Source organism: Mugil cephalus, chromosome 21 (assembly GCF_022458985.1).
Source record: "Mugil cephalus isolate CIBA_MC_2020 chromosome 21, CIBA_Mcephalus_1.1, whole genome shotgun sequence".
Classification (NCBI taxonomy): domain Eukaryota; kingdom Metazoa; phylum Chordata; class Actinopteri; order Mugiliformes; family Mugilidae; genus Mugil; species Mugil cephalus.
Window position 1 is genome coordinate 14,179,414 of NC_061790.1, and position 18,030 is coordinate 14,197,443.

At 44.4% G+C, this 18,030-nt stretch overlaps 1 protein-coding gene across 3 annotated transcripts in view; it reads right to left on the reverse strand.

Moving 5' to 3' along the window:
* The window catches only part of LOC124999051 (1-phosphatidylinositol 4,5-bisphosphate phosphodiesterase beta-1), a 117,902-nt gene extending 100,204 nt beyond the window's left edge, over positions 1–17,698 (reverse strand). The window contains exons 1-2 of one of the 3 annotated variants that reach the window (XR_007111131.1): positions 16,850–17,698; positions 12,257–12,334 (exon numbers count right to left, since the gene is read on the reverse strand). Coding sequence is in view for 2 of the 3 variants with exons in the window: in XM_047573795.1 (XP_047429751.1) it covers positions 12,257–12,334; positions 16,850–16,948 (177 nt within the window). In the remaining variant the exon portion in view is untranslated. The remainder of the gene's footprint in view (positions 1–12,256; positions 12,335–16,849) is intronic. The other 2 variants (XM_047573795.1, XM_047573796.1) reach the window with 2 other exon arrangements.
* Between the last annotated feature and the right edge of the window lie 332 nt (positions 17,699–18,030).

An 18,030-nucleotide genomic window follows, 5' to 3' on the forward strand; every position in this document is an offset into this window, starting at 1 on the left:
ATCGTGTCTTCTGTCTCTTTATGTCAGTTTTGATTGTTTGCTGCATGTTTTCTTTTTTCTCTCCCTACGTTTGATCGGAAATTCAAAAAAAAAAAAAAAATGATTTGGAATGAATAAATGAAACTGCTGTCGGCGTGATCTGTGTCAGATGAATAGGAATCACCACAATAGAGATCAGTTTTGAATAAGTGGCGCAGAAATAGGCCAACATGAATGTTATAAATACCTGGACCCATGAGACAATGAGAAGCTTAATCATCCTCTTCACTCTGCTGTCATATTTTCAACAGGCAGTCAGACAGGGGCCCTTGATTGGGCCAACATGAGTCTGCTGCACACAAGCGTGTCCAAAAACAGTATTGTGTATTCATATATATATATATATATATAAATAAGTATAAGTCATTAAATCATCCATGATTAATGCTCGCTTCAGATTTTGATTAGGTTTTTACACATGACTCAACGCATGCCTACCGTAATACTAAAATAAATGGCTCTAATGCTCTAATTTGATTCTGCTTAGTCGCGTTTGCAATCCTGAGCTGACAAAATAAGCAACCGTGAAGATGGGTAAAATATATCTACCAAATAAAAACATTTAATATTTACCCAAGAAAGGTTTTCACCAAGATGAAGAACGGTGAGAAAAAAAAAAAAAAAAAGGAAAACTGGTGTATTAGGACTTTATAGTGGTAAGCTGCCAGTCTCAGATGCATGTCGCTGGTTTTCGGTCACTATGAAATCACCATTCAGGTGCCAGTTGGTACCGATAGGCTACACTGATGCCAGTGGCATCATGTCAAGCTTTACGAAGAACACAGATGGGCATTTCCAGTAAATCTAAATATTATCAATTTGTACCTGTATTAACAAAGCACAGAAATCATCTGAAAATAAGTGATGACGCTACTAAGAGCTGTTTTTTTTTTCTATTGGCTTACATGCTGTGGAAAGATCTATTTATAAAGTACTTACATGCATCGGTGGCATACTGACGTGACAGTCTGATCGCCACCGAGACCCGCACACATGTATCAAGCGGGGCGTGCCGACGTACGGTGTTTGGTGTCGGCAACACACCGACACCCATGAGTAGTCGCTGCACATACGCCAGCAAACCGGGAGTGTCACTTTCTGATATCAGTGCAACAGCAGAGGCAAACACGATGACATCTGATGGTTTTGCGTTGTGTTTTAAGTGTTGTGTTATGACGTCAGGAACACAACAGGGTGACTCTTTACCAGAACTAATAACAGTGATAGAAGAATGCCAGTGAATCCTTTAAACAGGGGTCTGAGCCATCAAGTCAGCGTTCTGGTTTAAAGGAGTAAGTCATTTTTTTGGGACAAAATACGAGAAATGTGTAGCTGTAGAATAACCTAATGCAAAATAACATCTCACTGTTTACTCCTTCCTCACAAAGAAAGCATAGGATGCATATGATGATCAATGACATCACAACTGTTACCTTTCTGTTCGCTCATCATCAGTTTGAAGTCAGGTCATTGGTTGAGACTGTAGCGACTCTTTTAAGCCCTTCAGAGCTGCCTCCCTTGTTTTCGTTACTCTCCAGCAACTCTGCCAAGGCGCTGGGATTGACACTGAAATGTTTTGGCACCAGACGCACCCTTAATCAGCCAAAAGGCTCCAAAGTGGCCAAAAACGCTGCCGATCCGGTTTGCGCCTGCAAGTTTTGTGAATGGACTCCAGTTGTCCAGAAGAGGAAGTGAACAGAACAATGTCTCTCCTTCTCTTTCTCCCTCAGTGTTGCTCTGTGTGTGTGTGTGTGTGTGTGTGTGCTCGCCTGACGCATTGTTTACCAAACCGGCACAGAGCGGCGGTGAAAAAGCCCTAATCAGAATTCAATGAGAAAAAACGGACTTGCTCAAGCACTAACAAACGCTTCTGAAGTAACTCAGGAACTGCTAATACCGAAGACTTTGGCAATGCTTTTCTTCATTTAACGCCTCTCTTTTTCTCCTCTTGATTCTCAGCTCTGGTAAGGAGCTGCTCACTCTACTGTGCCAAGTTCCAAGGACCAACTTCCAGGCCAATGTTTCTCTGCAATTACAGTCCTGCCCTGCTAAGCAGACCGGCTGACAGTTAACATTCTCCTGCGTTAGGAGGGGTTGCTTCGAGCCGAGCTGTTCTTCAGGACACCTAATAAATACTTTAGGATGGAGAAAAACCGTTCTTGTTTAACATTTTGTTTTAGGAGCACTATTCTGTTCTCAAACAGTATGTCAAGGGGCTGGTTTAACTGTCATAATATTTAAGTAGTATAGTGACAAAACATCGCGGTCTTGAAAACCAATTAATAACATCCATGCAGCTATCACTAAACCTGCCCGGGCCTTTCGCTGTAAGCTTTTGCCATTCAGTGTTTATTACGGGGCCTAATGCTCACTGGGTGGCTGGTGTCTGCCTGTGGGTGATGGTACTGTCTCAACGCGCCGTGCTGAGCAATTCTGTGGAATGATTTGCCTCAGCATTCATGACACCAAGTCATACATATTTCAGTGCACAACTTCGTGTCGGCGGACTGCATTCATCATAGCAGATCTGGTTTGAAGAATTTGAAAAAAAATAAATAAATAAAAAAAAAAGTGCCAAGACAAGTTTATTTTAGCATAAATAATGACTGTATGAAAATTACAGTGTGCAGTATTATGGTTGACAAAAACTGGCAATGCTACAATAAACAGTCCTTGTAGCGCTAGGTGTCTGTAAGCACTTACAGACCACAAGACGTTTCTCAGAGTTCCATACTTGGAGATGGAACCCCCCCCTCCTCCCCTTTTTGTACTCGCACTGCAGGAACTGAGAGCCGCTGTACTTCTTCTATGGTCTTTTTAAGCTGATACTTCACGGCAGGTACTCCCAGCACAAGCGGAAGCTTTGCTGACATAAGATGAAGTGTGTAAGCATTAGTAAAACATTAACCTGTGAACAAAAGCTCTCAAGTTTAGCTTGAAAAATGGAACAAACTACTAGACTAGCCAGCACTGAAGTCAAGGTTTTACTGAGCCTATACAATATTGTATGCTGCATGGAGCCACAAAGTGACAATGCTACAGTCTGGTGTAAATGCAGCAGGTATTTACCTACAGGGAACATCAGGAACTGTCGGGAAACACGTTCTTGTTACCTTCACGCTGGTCGTATAAAATGCATTATCACCCTGATAATAATAGACCCGTGTCAACAATAAACAACTGAGTCAGAGTCATGAAAGTCACTCAAGGCCTTGTTCAGACCCTGCATTAAAATTCGATCCGGGCACTCCGGTCGAGATCCAATCTCGGTTTCACCCTCCGTAGGCCAATAAACCCCGACATCATCTGGGATGCAGCAGAATATTTTAACAGGTACTGTCTCTAATGGATCTCTACCACTGTTACACTGTTGTGTGTACATCAATACAGTTATTAGTTAGACCTGCACAAAAGTCAGAGGATAACTATAAGTTTCCATACGCACAGTCATTTCTGGTGATAAATTAAATAAAGACACCGGCAATTGAGGAAACACTCGACAAACACACGGCTCCTTGACCATCAACATGACCGCATCAGTAATTAACAGAATCACACTCATATTGGGTTCCCATATTAAATACTTTCCTTTTTTAGTTAGTCAACAGCTACAAGGGCAGAATATTCTGAAAGGCTCTCATTACTAATGAAGAGACATCACTTACGGTGCTTTATTCTTCGCAGACGATCATTTATAAAAGCGTCTATGCGATGTTTTTTCCTTGCCCTCAATGGGCAAAGAGGCGCAGGAGCACCTCTTTGACTTTACAGTAGGCGGCCTTTTATGTGGCTCAGGGCGCGTTGCGTTCACGCTAGCAAAGCAACACTGAAAAAGGTTCATCTGTCAAGAGAAAAGGCATAAATGGTATTTCTTGAAAGAAAAATTAAGATGGTGATCACATTTGTGATTTGATTCAGATTATGTGTAATATTTTCTGAATTCAGGACTTTTCAACACGTGCACCACCAAAAAAGCACATCCCAACTGATTTTCTTTGTTGTTGTTTTTCAAAATTCTGTCATTTCATGCCATTTCAATGTTTATGTAAAAAAAAACATATTGATGACCTACAGCCAGCAAATATAGCCTCCTTCTTGTTTTTTTTCCACGACGATCGTCATCCTCATCTTCACCTTCTTATTTCTGTTTTTCACTCCGTCCCGTGCTCCGACTACTGGTCCAGCTGAAATGAGGTCCTCCGTGTGCCAGGCTATAACTTGGCAGAGGTCGCAATTCACTTTCAGTAGATTGGCTGCGGATTTATGCCTTGTCTCTCACTCCCATATAGTGCTGACGGAGGTGTGGGAGCAGCAGCCTCAGTAATCACAGAAAATTGCTGTGTTGGAGGAAACAGATGTGTGAACTCTGCTGTGACAGAGAGGGGAGAAAACAGGGTGTGTGCTCGTGTTTACGCGTCGAGCGTCCCCAAAACCATAAACCCCAAACAGCCTTGACCTTGCCTCGGATTAGGTCAGTTCAAGGCTCATTCAGACATATGCCCCTCGCGTACCAGCTGCCAACTGAGCGAGTCTGGTTCTGGCCTGCGGTGAACTGTCTTTCACCCTTGAACATCACTCAGTGCCATATGCTGAGCACTTGTCCAGCGAATGTCCCAAAATTGGCACCCGTCTGAAAAATAAATCTCCCTGGAGAAAGTGTTTAACCTTTCGTTATAACCACGGCCTGGCCGAGAGGACGCGCGCGTGCACACGGGGAAACAGTGATATCAGTTTCATAGTGGCAACATTCTTCAGAATATGAGCGGGGGCCGAAACAGAACGTGACATTTCCAAGGTGTGTGCTGTCGCGTAGCAACCATGACAATGAAACCAAAAAGGCTGTTAATTTGACTGAGTCAGTCCACCTCTCTGCGCGGCATAGCTCCCACTCCTAAAAGCACGCACAACCGACGGGGGCAAAACTTATTTTTAGCCTACTATAGAAGCACCTGTTCTTGGCTGGACACTGCAAGAATGCCGGTGTGTGTGTGTGTGTGTGTATGTGTGTGTGCGTGTGTGTGTGTGTGTGTGTGTGTGTGTGTGTGTGAAGGTGCTTGTAAGTGTGTGGGAGCATGAGGTGTGTGGCACACTCGGTGCTGACATATGTGTTGATAGATTTGAGTTTGTTATTCGAAGCACGACATACACTCGGCATATGTGGTCAAATTAGGTGAACGACTCAGGTTGGTCTCCAGTTACCATGGCACCAACTGGGAAGTGGTCTGCAACAGCGGAGAGTGGAAATGGTGACTTCATATCAAGAAAGACTGTCTGCACACAATTTCCAGGCAAATTAATAGCAGGTAAAAAAAGCAAACAATCATATCTTTGAAATCCATCTTTGAAAAAAAAAAAAGGTCACCCACCCTAATGTTCCACTGGAAAGCCTTTAGCTTTCATTACAGCAGCATTCACTGTGGCATTGTTTCAGTAAGAAGCTTCCGCAATGTCTCAAGATTTATTTCCACCCAGCTCTGCATTAATTTTTCACCAACGTCTTGTATTGATGATGTGAGAGTCTGACCTCTGCACACTCCATCACATCCCAGAGATTCTCAACGGGGTTCAGGTCTGGACTCTGTGGTGGTCAATTCATGTGTGAAAATAATGTCTCATGCTCCCTGAACCGCTGTTTCACAAGTTCAGCCCCATGAATCCTGGTATTGTCGTCTTGGAAGGTGCCATCGGGGAAGAAAAAAATCCACTGTTGTAATAACCTGGTCATTCAGTATATTCAGGTAGTCAACTGACCTCATTCTTTGGGCATCATGTTGCTGAAGCCAGACCTGAGAAACTACAGCAACCCCAGATCATAGCACTGCCCGCATAGACTTGTACAATAGGCGACTACGTCTCTTCCTGGAAGATGATGGTTCTCCACCATCCTTCCAGTTTTTAATAATGTATTGGACAGTTCTTAACTAAATTGTAGTAGTTTCTGCCTCAATCTCCCTTGATGTTTTCTCTTCTTGATGCATGGCAGTGATTTGACCCTTATCAAACTGACTAACGTCTTTTCCGCAACCACAGTATGTGTCCTTCCACATGGTTGTTTAAGAAACGAGAAGCTACTCATTGCATCGGTTGGGGTCAAATAACTTGTTACCAGCTGAAAGATAACCACCCATGAAGTAATGATCCAATGGGAGACTCGCACCTACTTGCTTAGTTAAATCCAGGTGGCGACTTCTTTTTGGCCAGGCGGTGTAGAAGCAGCTCCCGGTCTGTCACCAACAGAATTTAATAAATACGTCCTCATACATAAACAACACAACAGGTCGAGTTGGTAGAGAAATTACATGTGTAACATATTTGTGTGCAGGCAAGGCAGTTTGAAAGGGTGCTTACTTTAAAGGGAGCGGCATGAGTCAAATTCCGACCTTCCAGCAAAAAGATTGGGGTTTGTGTCGGCGCATTATCCAGAAGCCGCTTGGTTACGTTTAGGCACCAAAGCGACTTTAAAAGAAGATCGGCACTGAAAACATATTCGTAAAGTAGGCAGGAGTAGTAAGCTTTTCCTCCATTTTCTTGGGTAATGAAATGTTTCTGCCCAGCCAGAAGGCTTCAGAACAACAAACAATCTCATCTTCATCATCTCATCTTCTACTACCACTTATCCTCACTAGGGTCGCGGGGGTTACTCGAGCCTATCCCAGCTGTCATCGGGCCAGAGGCGGGGTACACCCTGGACAGGCCGCCAGTCCATCGCAGGGGTAACACAGAGACAAACAACCGTTCACACTCACACTCACTCACTCAAACTCCACCCAGAAAGGCCCGAGCTGGAATCAAACCCTCTCGCTGGGGGGCCCACTGTGCCACCCATCAATGAACAATGAACGTAGTCATTTAGAAGCTGAAAAGCTACGGCAGTTTTCTAGTGAGGTCAGGTTGTGTGAGCTTTTTAACTGAAAATTTCAAAGTCTGATGCACACCTGCAAAAACCCCAAACAGGAAGTTTTAGTCCAAATGTCCAAACAAAGAACCTATAAATACAGTGTATTCCATTTCCTCGTACTTAATGTATGTCACTGAATATGGGAAAACACCTCATGTGAATATTTTTTGAATTTGAAAGGCCTGGTTTTTAATGGGAAAAGGAAACATGCTGAAGTATTGGACTGTAATGTAACTTCTGATTAGAAGTCGATGTGTCACAGTGAATACCCACCAGTGTTTATGACGCTTTTGTTAATGTATTTCTAACGTTGGACGCGACTGTGTTGACTTAAGTTTAACCGAGTGGTACCCATTAACAACAGGCCGACACACGTTTCTGTTGTACTACTAATGTTATTGTTACCTATGTTATGGGGCGTAGCGTCATTATCGGCAATAGAATCAACACCGCCGCCGTTGCCGCCATTGTCAGTCCAGCCTTTCTTTTTCCGTCTGCGAATCTGTGCGTTCAAAACAGAGGATCTCTCAAGGTGAAGGAGAGAGCATGCAGAAACATAAAAAAGGCAGCCAAATGGACTCTGAAACAAACACATACAAACATGGAAGAGTTATGGCTACAGTCGTTTACATAGCAGTGCCCTGTTTAAAAATACAGCACTGTGTAGCAAAGGAGACATAGCTCACATCACGCTGTGTTCTCCACACTTAGCACCTGTTTCTATCCTCAGAGGAAGAGGAGCAGAGGTAACAAGTATTTAAGACTGTATTAACTGTCCTCACCAGGCATTGTTCAAGCTCTTGTTTCAGCAAGTGTCCATTAACAGAGGAGCGTGGCAAGAGAAAATATTAATGAAACTTATCTTTGAACTCCGGATGTTTTAGCCCACATCCTGATCCGCTGCCATTCTTAAGTCGCCTCTGTTTTCCCCATCAGGAATCATTAAAAGTCACTTATTATAGTTCTGACATTTCTTTCACAGACCTCTATCTTTTTTGAAGATGAGCCCACATCGTCAGCACGGCTTACTGCGACTACAACAGAGGCACAGAGATGAAAGCCGTGGGATCCCTGAGTCACCGGCTGAAAGGCTCGCCAGAAAGAAAAGGCAAAGAACGTAAACAGGTCTGACATTGTCGTCAAAAGTAAACGCTGCGTCTCTGACCTTAAAGCACGGCTGACATCCACTGCCGGATCAGACTCTGACAGAGAAATTGATCATGGCTGAATTAAAAGCACAGACCTTCTATCCTCCGTCCACCTCTATGTCTCGGTCGCACTAGCCGACATGAAGTAAATCCCAACTATGGAAGTCAAAGTCCTCATCCAGTCAATTAGGAGTAGCAGTGGAACTTACTTTACTGCTGCCCCATCAAAAATGGCAGACACATTACATATCTCCCATTCGTTACTAATTGTAAACATCACATTTAGAAGAGCAAACGCTGAATGGAAAATGTCCACATCAAAGCGTGTTGAGGGCTCAACGGGTTTATGTTTGTTTCATACAATCTAATTGTCATCTGAACTAATTAACACCAGTGCTTTAGGCAGAACTTTTTTCAAGAGTTTCATTTCAATAAATGTCTGTTGAGACACTATCAGCAAATGAGGTGGCAGTATTTATACATATTTTCATTATTACAAGTGTCTGTTAAGTTGCTGCCAGATATCTGGAAATGAATGCAGAATAATAAATTGTCATCAGACTGGCGATAGGTTCAGAGACTGCTACTTATGCAAACAACATTTCTTACTGCTGCAGTTTAATATTAAAAGAAGAAGTGAGTCACAAGAAATGCATGCTCTTAGCTTAGCGCTCTGGTGAAAGGCCTACAGCACATGAAATCATGGATGTCACCCAATGCCCGAACTCCACAGTATGAAAACAGAGCTCATGGTTGTGGCACGTGAGGCGCTGCTCCAGAAAATTGGGGATCTTCTCCTCCAGGTCCATGGCTGCTCCATCTCCCCATCCATCAAAGTCGGGGCATCATCTTGGACTCTCAAAACTCTCACCAAATCTGCCTTTTTCCATCTCAAAAAACAGTCATTGCTCTCAAGCACCACTGCCGAGAGTCTTACCCATACCTGTAATGGAGTTCTGGTCGGGGTACCCGGCAAAACCGTGGACAGACTCCAGTGTTCACACCGACCCTGGCAGCATATCACCCTCATGCTTATCCACCTCCACTGGCTCCTCATAAAATTCCGCATCTCCTACAAAATCCTCCTTCTCACCTATAAATGGCCCCACTCCCTGCCCCTCCAGTACCTCTTGGAACTTCATCATCACACTCCAAATTTTGTCTAATTTGTCTTCTCTGTTCTTGTAAAGCGTCCTTGGGTCCAACCAGAGTGATCTGTTAGATGAGGAGCTGCACTCCTCCAACATAACAGCAAGGTCCCCGACTACTTTCGCTGTTCCCTGCTGTTCGATATGTGCAGTATAAAATCAGATCACAGCCGCTGCTGTCATTAGTAGCTAAATGTGTCACAAAATCAACCAAGGTTGAATGTTCAAGATAGCCAACTTTAACTAATGCTATCTTACACTAGTCTCAGCTCACTGTTGTTTGTGCACCTTTGAAGGTCAAACAAAGCTGTTTTTTTGAGTTGTGTTGTTCCTGTGTTGCTTCTGACCCCCACATACTGTTTGTAAGTGTCAGCATGAGCTGGCTTTCTTTGTCTGTCTGCTGGTGTGCATGAGCAAAGTCACCTTCCCTAACCATCTGAGCATTCTAATTTGTCTATTGTCCTGATTTTTATACTAACTGTACTTGGGGAAGTTACCCTTTTCTCTGAGTTTGCAGAGGATGCCAATCATTCCAAAACAAAGGGCTAAAGTCCAAGTGGAGTTATAAGTTAGCAAACAGCTGAAGGCCTTTTCTGATTTTTGTCAAGTCGGATGACAGTGATTCATGACTCGAGTCCAACATGTTCACAGCCTTGACACACACTGCTAATTGGCTCAGAGTGTTATTTTACTGAGTGTGCATCAATAAACACAGTTTTTACTTCGCAAAGAGGGAAAATTAGTCAAATATAAGTAGCGGTAGTGTTAAATGAGTGGCGTCAAAGGCGTTTACTGAATAACAAAACTGAAAATACAGTAAATACCAAACACTGTAATAACAAACACTGTATCCATCACTGGCAATGTGTGTTCACGAGTCAGCGCAGTAGGCACACCGAGTACAGTTCTGCTGTGCTTCTGGAGAATCTGAGGAATGCTTTTACTCTGCAGGCCATCAGGCCGAGTCTCTCACAAACGCACACACATAACAACTGGACACAGCATTGTGGCTTGTTCGAAATTGGTCTGCAGAACAGATGTTCAATACCATCGTGGACAAACCTTAGCAAAACTAAAGGACAAAACAGCGTTATTAACACCCGCAAGCGCGCTTCTGTGAGCACAACGCGGCACAGAGGAATACAGCGAGTGTCTTCTTTATGCCCTAATAGAGTTTTGCCGGGTCGTGCTTGTGAGTTATTATGTGTGTGGCGGGACTGTTCTCATTGGCGAGAGACAGAACAGGCACCCACACACATAAACAGACACTCACACAAAAGCCCCATCATTCAAAATCCTCGCCTTTTGACAGAGGCACAGGAAATAATGACGAATGGATGTCAGCGAGCCTCTCTCTATTCTATTAGCAGAAAATCACACTTGTTAGCTCTGACCACAGCAGACTCTTTCAACACCAGCAAGTTAGACATCAAAAGCTCTGTTTTTCTATACCCTTTCTTTACGGAGTGGAAGATCTTTCCTCATTGATTGTGTATTAATTTACAGACCGGCAATCTAATGGGATCCTTCCTCTGTTACAAAACAGATATACGGTGTGCGAGGTGTGTGTGCAAATGCAAAGTCTTGGTGAGCACTCCTGTCCGTGCTCTCCTGTGACTACAGTGAAATACTGTCATCTAGGAAAACATCCAATCAATGGCAGCTATTAATTACTCTATTTGTGAGTATGCTTGTTGATACCGGCTCACAAACAGAACAGCAACACATTATGCCTGTAGAGCAGGAGCCTGAACTCAACAGCTGTACATGCAAATCAACCACGCAAACTGGAATAGCTTCTGTAAACTGTGTACACACTCTCAAGGTTAAACAGGGAGGAAGTGCTTGATAAGGTTACTGGGTCTGATAGCATCTAGTATCTTGAGTTTCACAACCCTGTCCCTGGTTATTATGAAACTCTTTGCCATGCTGTAACTGAACTGAGAGAGGGGGAAAAAAAAGAAAAGGACACAAAGCGCTATGGAATATTCTCACAGGTGTCAAGTTAAGCACTGCAGGTGCAGCAGTTCAGATTTCGGCCTGTTTTTTAGAAATGCTCTTTTACTGGTTTAAGTCAGAACAGAAAGGGAGGAAGCTCCAAAGAATGGGTCGGTGTTTGTCAAGGACAAAATGGTGATAACCGGGAGCCGCTGTTTTCGTAAAAGATCGAACTCAAAGTGTCAGGCATAATGACACAAATAAAAACAAAATCTTCACAGTGTTGGAAAATGAGGTCTCTCTGTTCCAATGAGGCATTTTCCAAGCATGGAAACGCTTCCCAGAGAGCTTGCGATCTCTGTCTAATAACGCTAGGTGTACCATGACGATTACAACTGGAACGCTAACGCTAGCCACAGATTTAATGGTGTTGCCATGGTAATGAGCACTGGACCGCGTATTGGCAGTGATGAATGAAAAAGTCGGCTAGTATCAAGCAACTGTCTGTGAGATCTGTGGACAAACCATATGCTCGCTGTGGTAATATAGCAACTATGCCTATAGCAGTGTAACTTCCCCAGGCAACGCAATTCCAACACTGTCAAAATCAAGGTGAGGCAAGATTATATTGTGCAGACTTTGTAAACACAAAGGTCCGCTCTGTTTTCTTCAACTGTGCCTCCAGGTGCACGCTCTATTGGCTCCGTATGTCTTTATGACGCCCGCACAGATTCGCGCCAAACGTAATGATACGAGGAGGCAGTTTTGATTTCCAAATTAGAAAACAACAACCGATCATTAGGATGTTAATGAAACCACAGATGCAGCAGATTCTTTAATTCAGACATAAAGTCTTATAAAGCATTCGCTAATCATAGTAAATGTAGAGGCACACGGTCCAGGGGGAAACCTTGTATTACGGTCTTCACATCAGGCTGATTTCATATTGAACTTTTCCAAATAGAGGTGGAGGAAACTATTATTGCTCCTGTGATGATGCCGAATGAGTATTATGAAGCAATGTGTGATGACCTGCTGCCTTAAGCTAAAACGTTAAGCTCCGTCCCGTTGCCATGGTGCCTCACCTTGTTCTGGTCGGTCCAATACAGGAAGTAGCCTTTGGGGTCGACTGTCAGAGTCACCGGGGTCACGGTGGTAGAATCCTGTAGTAAAAAAAAAAAAAAGAAAAGACATCTGGAGTCAATGTGTGTCTCCAAAACTGTGTGTGTCCCTGTCTGAGTCTTTAGTCCATGCTCCGAGGCAAAATACTCTCTGGGTAAACCAATTAATTCAATTGTCAAGATCAAAGTATACTTTTCCTTTTTTTTTTTTTTACAATACCGCTCGCATACCAGAATCCGAAATGACATTAAAAGTGATGTTTATGTTGTAAGCATGCGCACAATCCTTTCCTTCTAAGGTACTTTCCGATCCATGACCTGGCATCGCCACAGATGACCAAGGAACAGTGCGTGTCTCAGTGTGTGCGCGGCTATTTGCGACGGCTACAATCACACACTGCGGTTAGTTTCACGGTTGATGTTTCCACTTTCCTCTCTTGTAACAGACAAACGCTTTCCCACAGCTCCTGCACACACATGGCTCCAAGTCACACGCGCACACACACACACACACACACACACAATTTGACCCTGAGGCATACATGGCAACGCCAGATATTATTGGATGCTTCTATAAAAAGCAAGAGCCTTTTTTTTTTTTTTTTCTGGGTCCACACTGGCCGTGGTTCAGCTGAACAGTGGCATATTGTGTGCTTCCATCAAGCCATGGCCGTGAGATCAGAGGGCCTGAAACCGCATTTCGCTGCACCGAGCAAGAAAATCTTCAAAGTGTCTTCATGAGGCTTCTAATGATGTCCCTATCACAGCGTTGGGAGAATGAGCTAATGGTCTGCATCTGCTGCACAGTTGTCATGTTTGGGAGACCTCATGCGACTTGCGGAGTAGAATATCAGGAGAGGGTTGGGCGGCAGCAGACGAGTCTGTGCCGAGGCGTAGAGACCCATTACAAATCACTGCGTACTTTCGAAACACGATCACTAGTCGCAGAACTTGACACGTTTGCTTGGTGACAGACTGAAATCCGTGAAGAGGTTGTAGACAAGAAAGGAGCTAACGAAAACTTAATGAGAGGCTCGCTCAGGTCTGGTTTTGGTGCCGCATCGGGAGGCGTCCGCCGCCGTGAAGTTCGCTATGGCAACCCGCCATTCCCATGGAGGGGAACCGTCTTTGTCGCGTTCACGTGACTGCACAATCTTCGCAGGCTTGACTGAATGACAAGGCTGAATGAAGACGCAGCTCATACCTCTAAATGCGCGCAGCACACGCGCACTATTTATAGCCAGAGGGCAGGAGAGTACGCCTCATGCTGGCAGCTCTAACAGCGTCTCACACCAAATCCGGTCCCTATCTCTGATCTTCACTCAGTCTGCGACGCGCGCTCCAATTTCTGCGAGGTTAGCAGATTAATATCTCCACCTCATCCCCTACAAAGCTGTCAGTTGCTCAGAGAAAAATTTAGCAAACGATAACGCGTCGGGCCACTGACAGTAAGTTGGTGAAATTTTCCCCTAAACCGTTCAGTTCAGTGAACGAGACGCAGCGAATGATGGATTGTCTGTGATGGCAGGGAGAAGATGCGTTGAGGCCACCGGGAGCCTGCCTAATGATGTGAGAGCATTTTCACCACCTTCTTAATGTCCCGCCACTACAAACCTATTAGGCTAATATAGACACTTCTTTTTCTCATGGGGCTGCCCATTTACTGAAAACAAAAGTGTAAAAAAAAATAATAATTGTGGATTGAAGACTGTTTTGACTACATATGTTGTTGTTTTTTTATTGTTCCTTGACTTTCGGGAGGGGGGGTTGTCATTAATGGGCCCACATTAGCCTGCTTTGGTCTGCTTTCTGCTGAATTGAGGTGAGATTACTGACTTACTTGCAAAAATATAAACATCCCGAGGGAACCCAGGCAAGAGACATCGCCATTATTTTTATTGAAGAGTCTGTGCCATTAGCCATGACCTGGGGGGGTGTATTACGGAGTAGATTTGAGCTCAGCGTATTCCTGCTCTGTATGCTAATGGCATATTGTACAACTTTTAAAGGGGTTTATGCTCTCCCCTGGAGCGTGATAATATCTTATTCAATGCACACCAAACCAAAGAGGCATAATACAAGTGTAAGCTTATATGAAGGAGAAAAAAAAGATCTCTGTGTACACGGAGCCAGCTTCATCTTTCACAAACTTCACATCTTACCAATCTCAGCGATCCTCGAGACATCCCTTTCCCAAATGACTGCCTACGCTGCCTTCACCCTCTGCAGAAAGCAGTCATTTGTGCTAAATGTGCCATGTGAACCGACTGACAAATAATAACACGATCCAGGCGGTCCTCTAACCCGTAACCAGGAATTTGATGAGCGGCAGAAGCAGCCACCTGTCTACAAGTGGCAGCAACACAAATAGAAGGTGTCTGTCTGGGCACGCACGTATGCGGGAGGCCCGGATCGTCTGGGACTTCGAGGCTTTCGCAAATATTTTGAGAAGTGTTTCTGATTGCTTTTCCAACTGTCAGCCACTAAGCATTTGCGTGCTGGATTCTGCAGTGCTTTCCCTCACACGCTCAGACGCTCTGAAAACCCGTCCGCTCTTCCTGCAGCTCCTGCAGGTATGCCATCCTCACACGGCAGCTGTAGAGATTTTTGGTCCCCACGGAATTTCGGTAGTGCTAAGCAGTGTTAAACAAAAATGTGTCATTTCCACTGGAACTGAAAAAAAAAATTATTGGATGTTTTCCATCACTCGGACAATTTCTTGTTAAAAGAGGTTTGAGCGGAGCCCAACATCCAAATCTGTGATAAGAAAGAAATGATTTAATTAAAATTTTCTGCCACTGACAATTCAGCTTTTCTCGCTCTCTCGTTTTGACTCCGTATTCCTGTGTTTCTTTCCATGAAATGATACAGAGGGGAAAGAGGAAGGAAGGAGTGTCAGGGAAATAAAACAGAGAGAGTATCTCTGTCTGCATATGATGGTGTGTGTTTTCGCAGGAAAAGGCCTGGTGGGCATTCACTTCTGGAGATAGGCCCACATGCACAAAGTACAGTACACAAACACAGGGCTGTTAGGGGAAACAGACTCACATCCCTTCTCACAACAAAGGCAACGCCGAAGGAACGGCTCCTCGTCAGTGATTACAAATTTGAGGAATTACTCTTATTAAAGCCTGAGACTAATGATTGACACAGTGGTACGTTTGCATAATTCATTCTGTGCTATCTGTACTGACCGCTTCGCACTTTCCCAGCGCCCGTCCTCTGATGCCATCTGTGCTGTGCTTGGCTCACCTGAGCTCAGGGAATATGAGGACGATTTTATAAAATGATATTTTTAAAATGCCTACGTTAACTGTTAAAGAAAGATAAATAATTAGATGCTAGTGGAAGTTATTTCCTTCAAATGGGTCTAACACTATGAGATCACAGCTTAGACTGCCACAGGTAGCTGTTTAGTATTATTATGATCATTATCTGCTTCACTTGCAATTGTCTTGATTTCCTGTTTTGTTGGGCAACTTACTTTCATTTTGAATTTGGCAAGTAATGGTATTGAGTGTGCAGAGTTGTGCTGGGTGGGGGCCCTATCCAGTGACCTCCTTCTGTCTACAAAGACTCAGCACAAGTTCAGCTCTTCGGTTCAGACATCGCAACGTCTGACAAATGACACCTTATCATTGCGGACGACAGTCACAGGTGGACTCATCTCTCTGCAAAAAAAACACACCCGTTTCCCAGGAGCGACACTTGTTCGCGCTAATATTCAAATGCGAACCAGAGGAATGCGTGCGGTTATTCAAATCAGACATACTGTGGAAACAAACAAATAACACAGAAAGTCTCTTTCAGGATACAGAGGGCCATTGTGATGACAGCGCAGGAGATGAAAATAACCATTGAGTGCAATAAGGTCATTCAATTTGCACTCAGTGTGCAAGTGCAGTGGCTGTACATGAATTCTCTGCAGGATTATTAGAGGGATGTGTTGATTTGTTGCGGGAGAGAGGTGCAGTGCAGTGCGGGCCAGAGCCGCCTGTTACTACTAACTCAACGGCGATGTGTGATCAATTAGAATCAAGGTCATTTCACTACACTTACAAACCTTCATATATAATACCTCCCAATGACACTAAAACAAACACGAGCAACAGAAACGTGCATTCAGCTCTTTTCTCTTTGTGGGTGAGACTCAATGCACTAATTAAATGGACTTGATTGATCAAACGTTTCCAGTGGACTGGGATGTGTAATTTGATTTTATGAGCACATTTTCTCTCACGCGCGCGCGCGCACTTGCGAATGCGCGTGCACTCAGTCGGGTGCGCACGCAAGAATACAGTAAATTGGCAAATGTAAACAAAGCACATGTCAGCGGACACCACGGCTGCAGTATTTCTCTGAACCGCTAACCAGGAAGCCGAGCAATCAGCCCTCTATCAGTGCCGCTGGCAATTAAATCTCACGGCTACTGTTGCGTGAGTAGCCTACACATGGTATGGGCATGCAAAGAACGCGTGCAGAAATGATCACAGAGTAGGGGAGGTGGGGGGTGGGGGGTGGAGAGAGGAAAGGGTGAATTCTGGCTCGACTACTTACATCATCCCATTTCATAAATTTGTTGCCCTTTCTGAGGCTCTCGGGCACGGACACTGGCTTGAGCTGCAGCGCATGAACTCCAGGCTGTGCCCCAGCCATTGACTCATCCGCTCTTCTCGACGCACGGCAGTGGTAGGAAATGAGTCACTTCACTCTCGTCTACTCTTAATTCTGCTCCTCTCCTTTGTGATCTGTTTTAAAAAGAAAAAAAAAAAAAAAAAAAAGCAGTCTGACGGAAAGCCCACTACTGCTGCTGTTGCCAGTATGTCATGCCCGCACTGACGGCGGCGGTGGCGCGTCTCGGATTTGGAGAGCCGGAGTATGGAGGTGGACGCAGGCGTAGCGGACCGGGGCCACTGACTGAATGACTGAACGACATGCAGCTAAAGACCGGGAGAAACAGAAAGCGAGGGAGAGAGAGAGAGAGCGAGAGAGAGCGAGAGAGGGACTGGTGGAGGAGGAGGGGGCATATGAATGAGTTGCATGTCTGGTTTTAAATTGTACAAGTCGATGCGGGGACAGGATCGATGCTTTAAGTGATCTAGCGCCTCCGTGCGTCCGTGGCAATAAACTGGCCATTTAGGGTTGAAACATGCGAGAGAAAAACCTACTCAGAGCAGGTGCATGCAACACTGTTTGGTAACAGCTTGTGAAATTATACTTTAGAACAGAAGAATAATAGGAAATTAGCGTATTGGAGGCCATATTTAAAAATAAGCTCCAAATCTTCATCCATGACCTCAGTATTTCTCAAATGTAGATCTTCTTCGGCCCTGCTTTTAGAAGGTGCTACTTTCCGATTTAAGATATCGGTCCACACCCATCTGCTAGAATGCACACTGACTTCTGTTTCAGTGCCCACACATGGCCCTGGGCCATTTTTATTTCTTCATGACTAAACTTCTGCAAAGTTCTGTGAGTCAAGAGTGCCTCACCGCCTTCAGGACATCTTTTGAGTTTAACTTTCTTATTAAATAAAACATGTAACTCCTTTGGGCTGCGTACCACCCACACCGTGTTTTTCTACCATTTCCAAAAATTGACTATTCGCGTCCTACACGCAGTCTCCGTGTCTCTCCGTGGTCAGTCACACGTCAGATTACTCAAACCTGTCACCATGTGACTGGCACTTTTCACGTCAGTCATAATAGTGGTTTGTTTGAGAGTGTCTCCCGTCATTA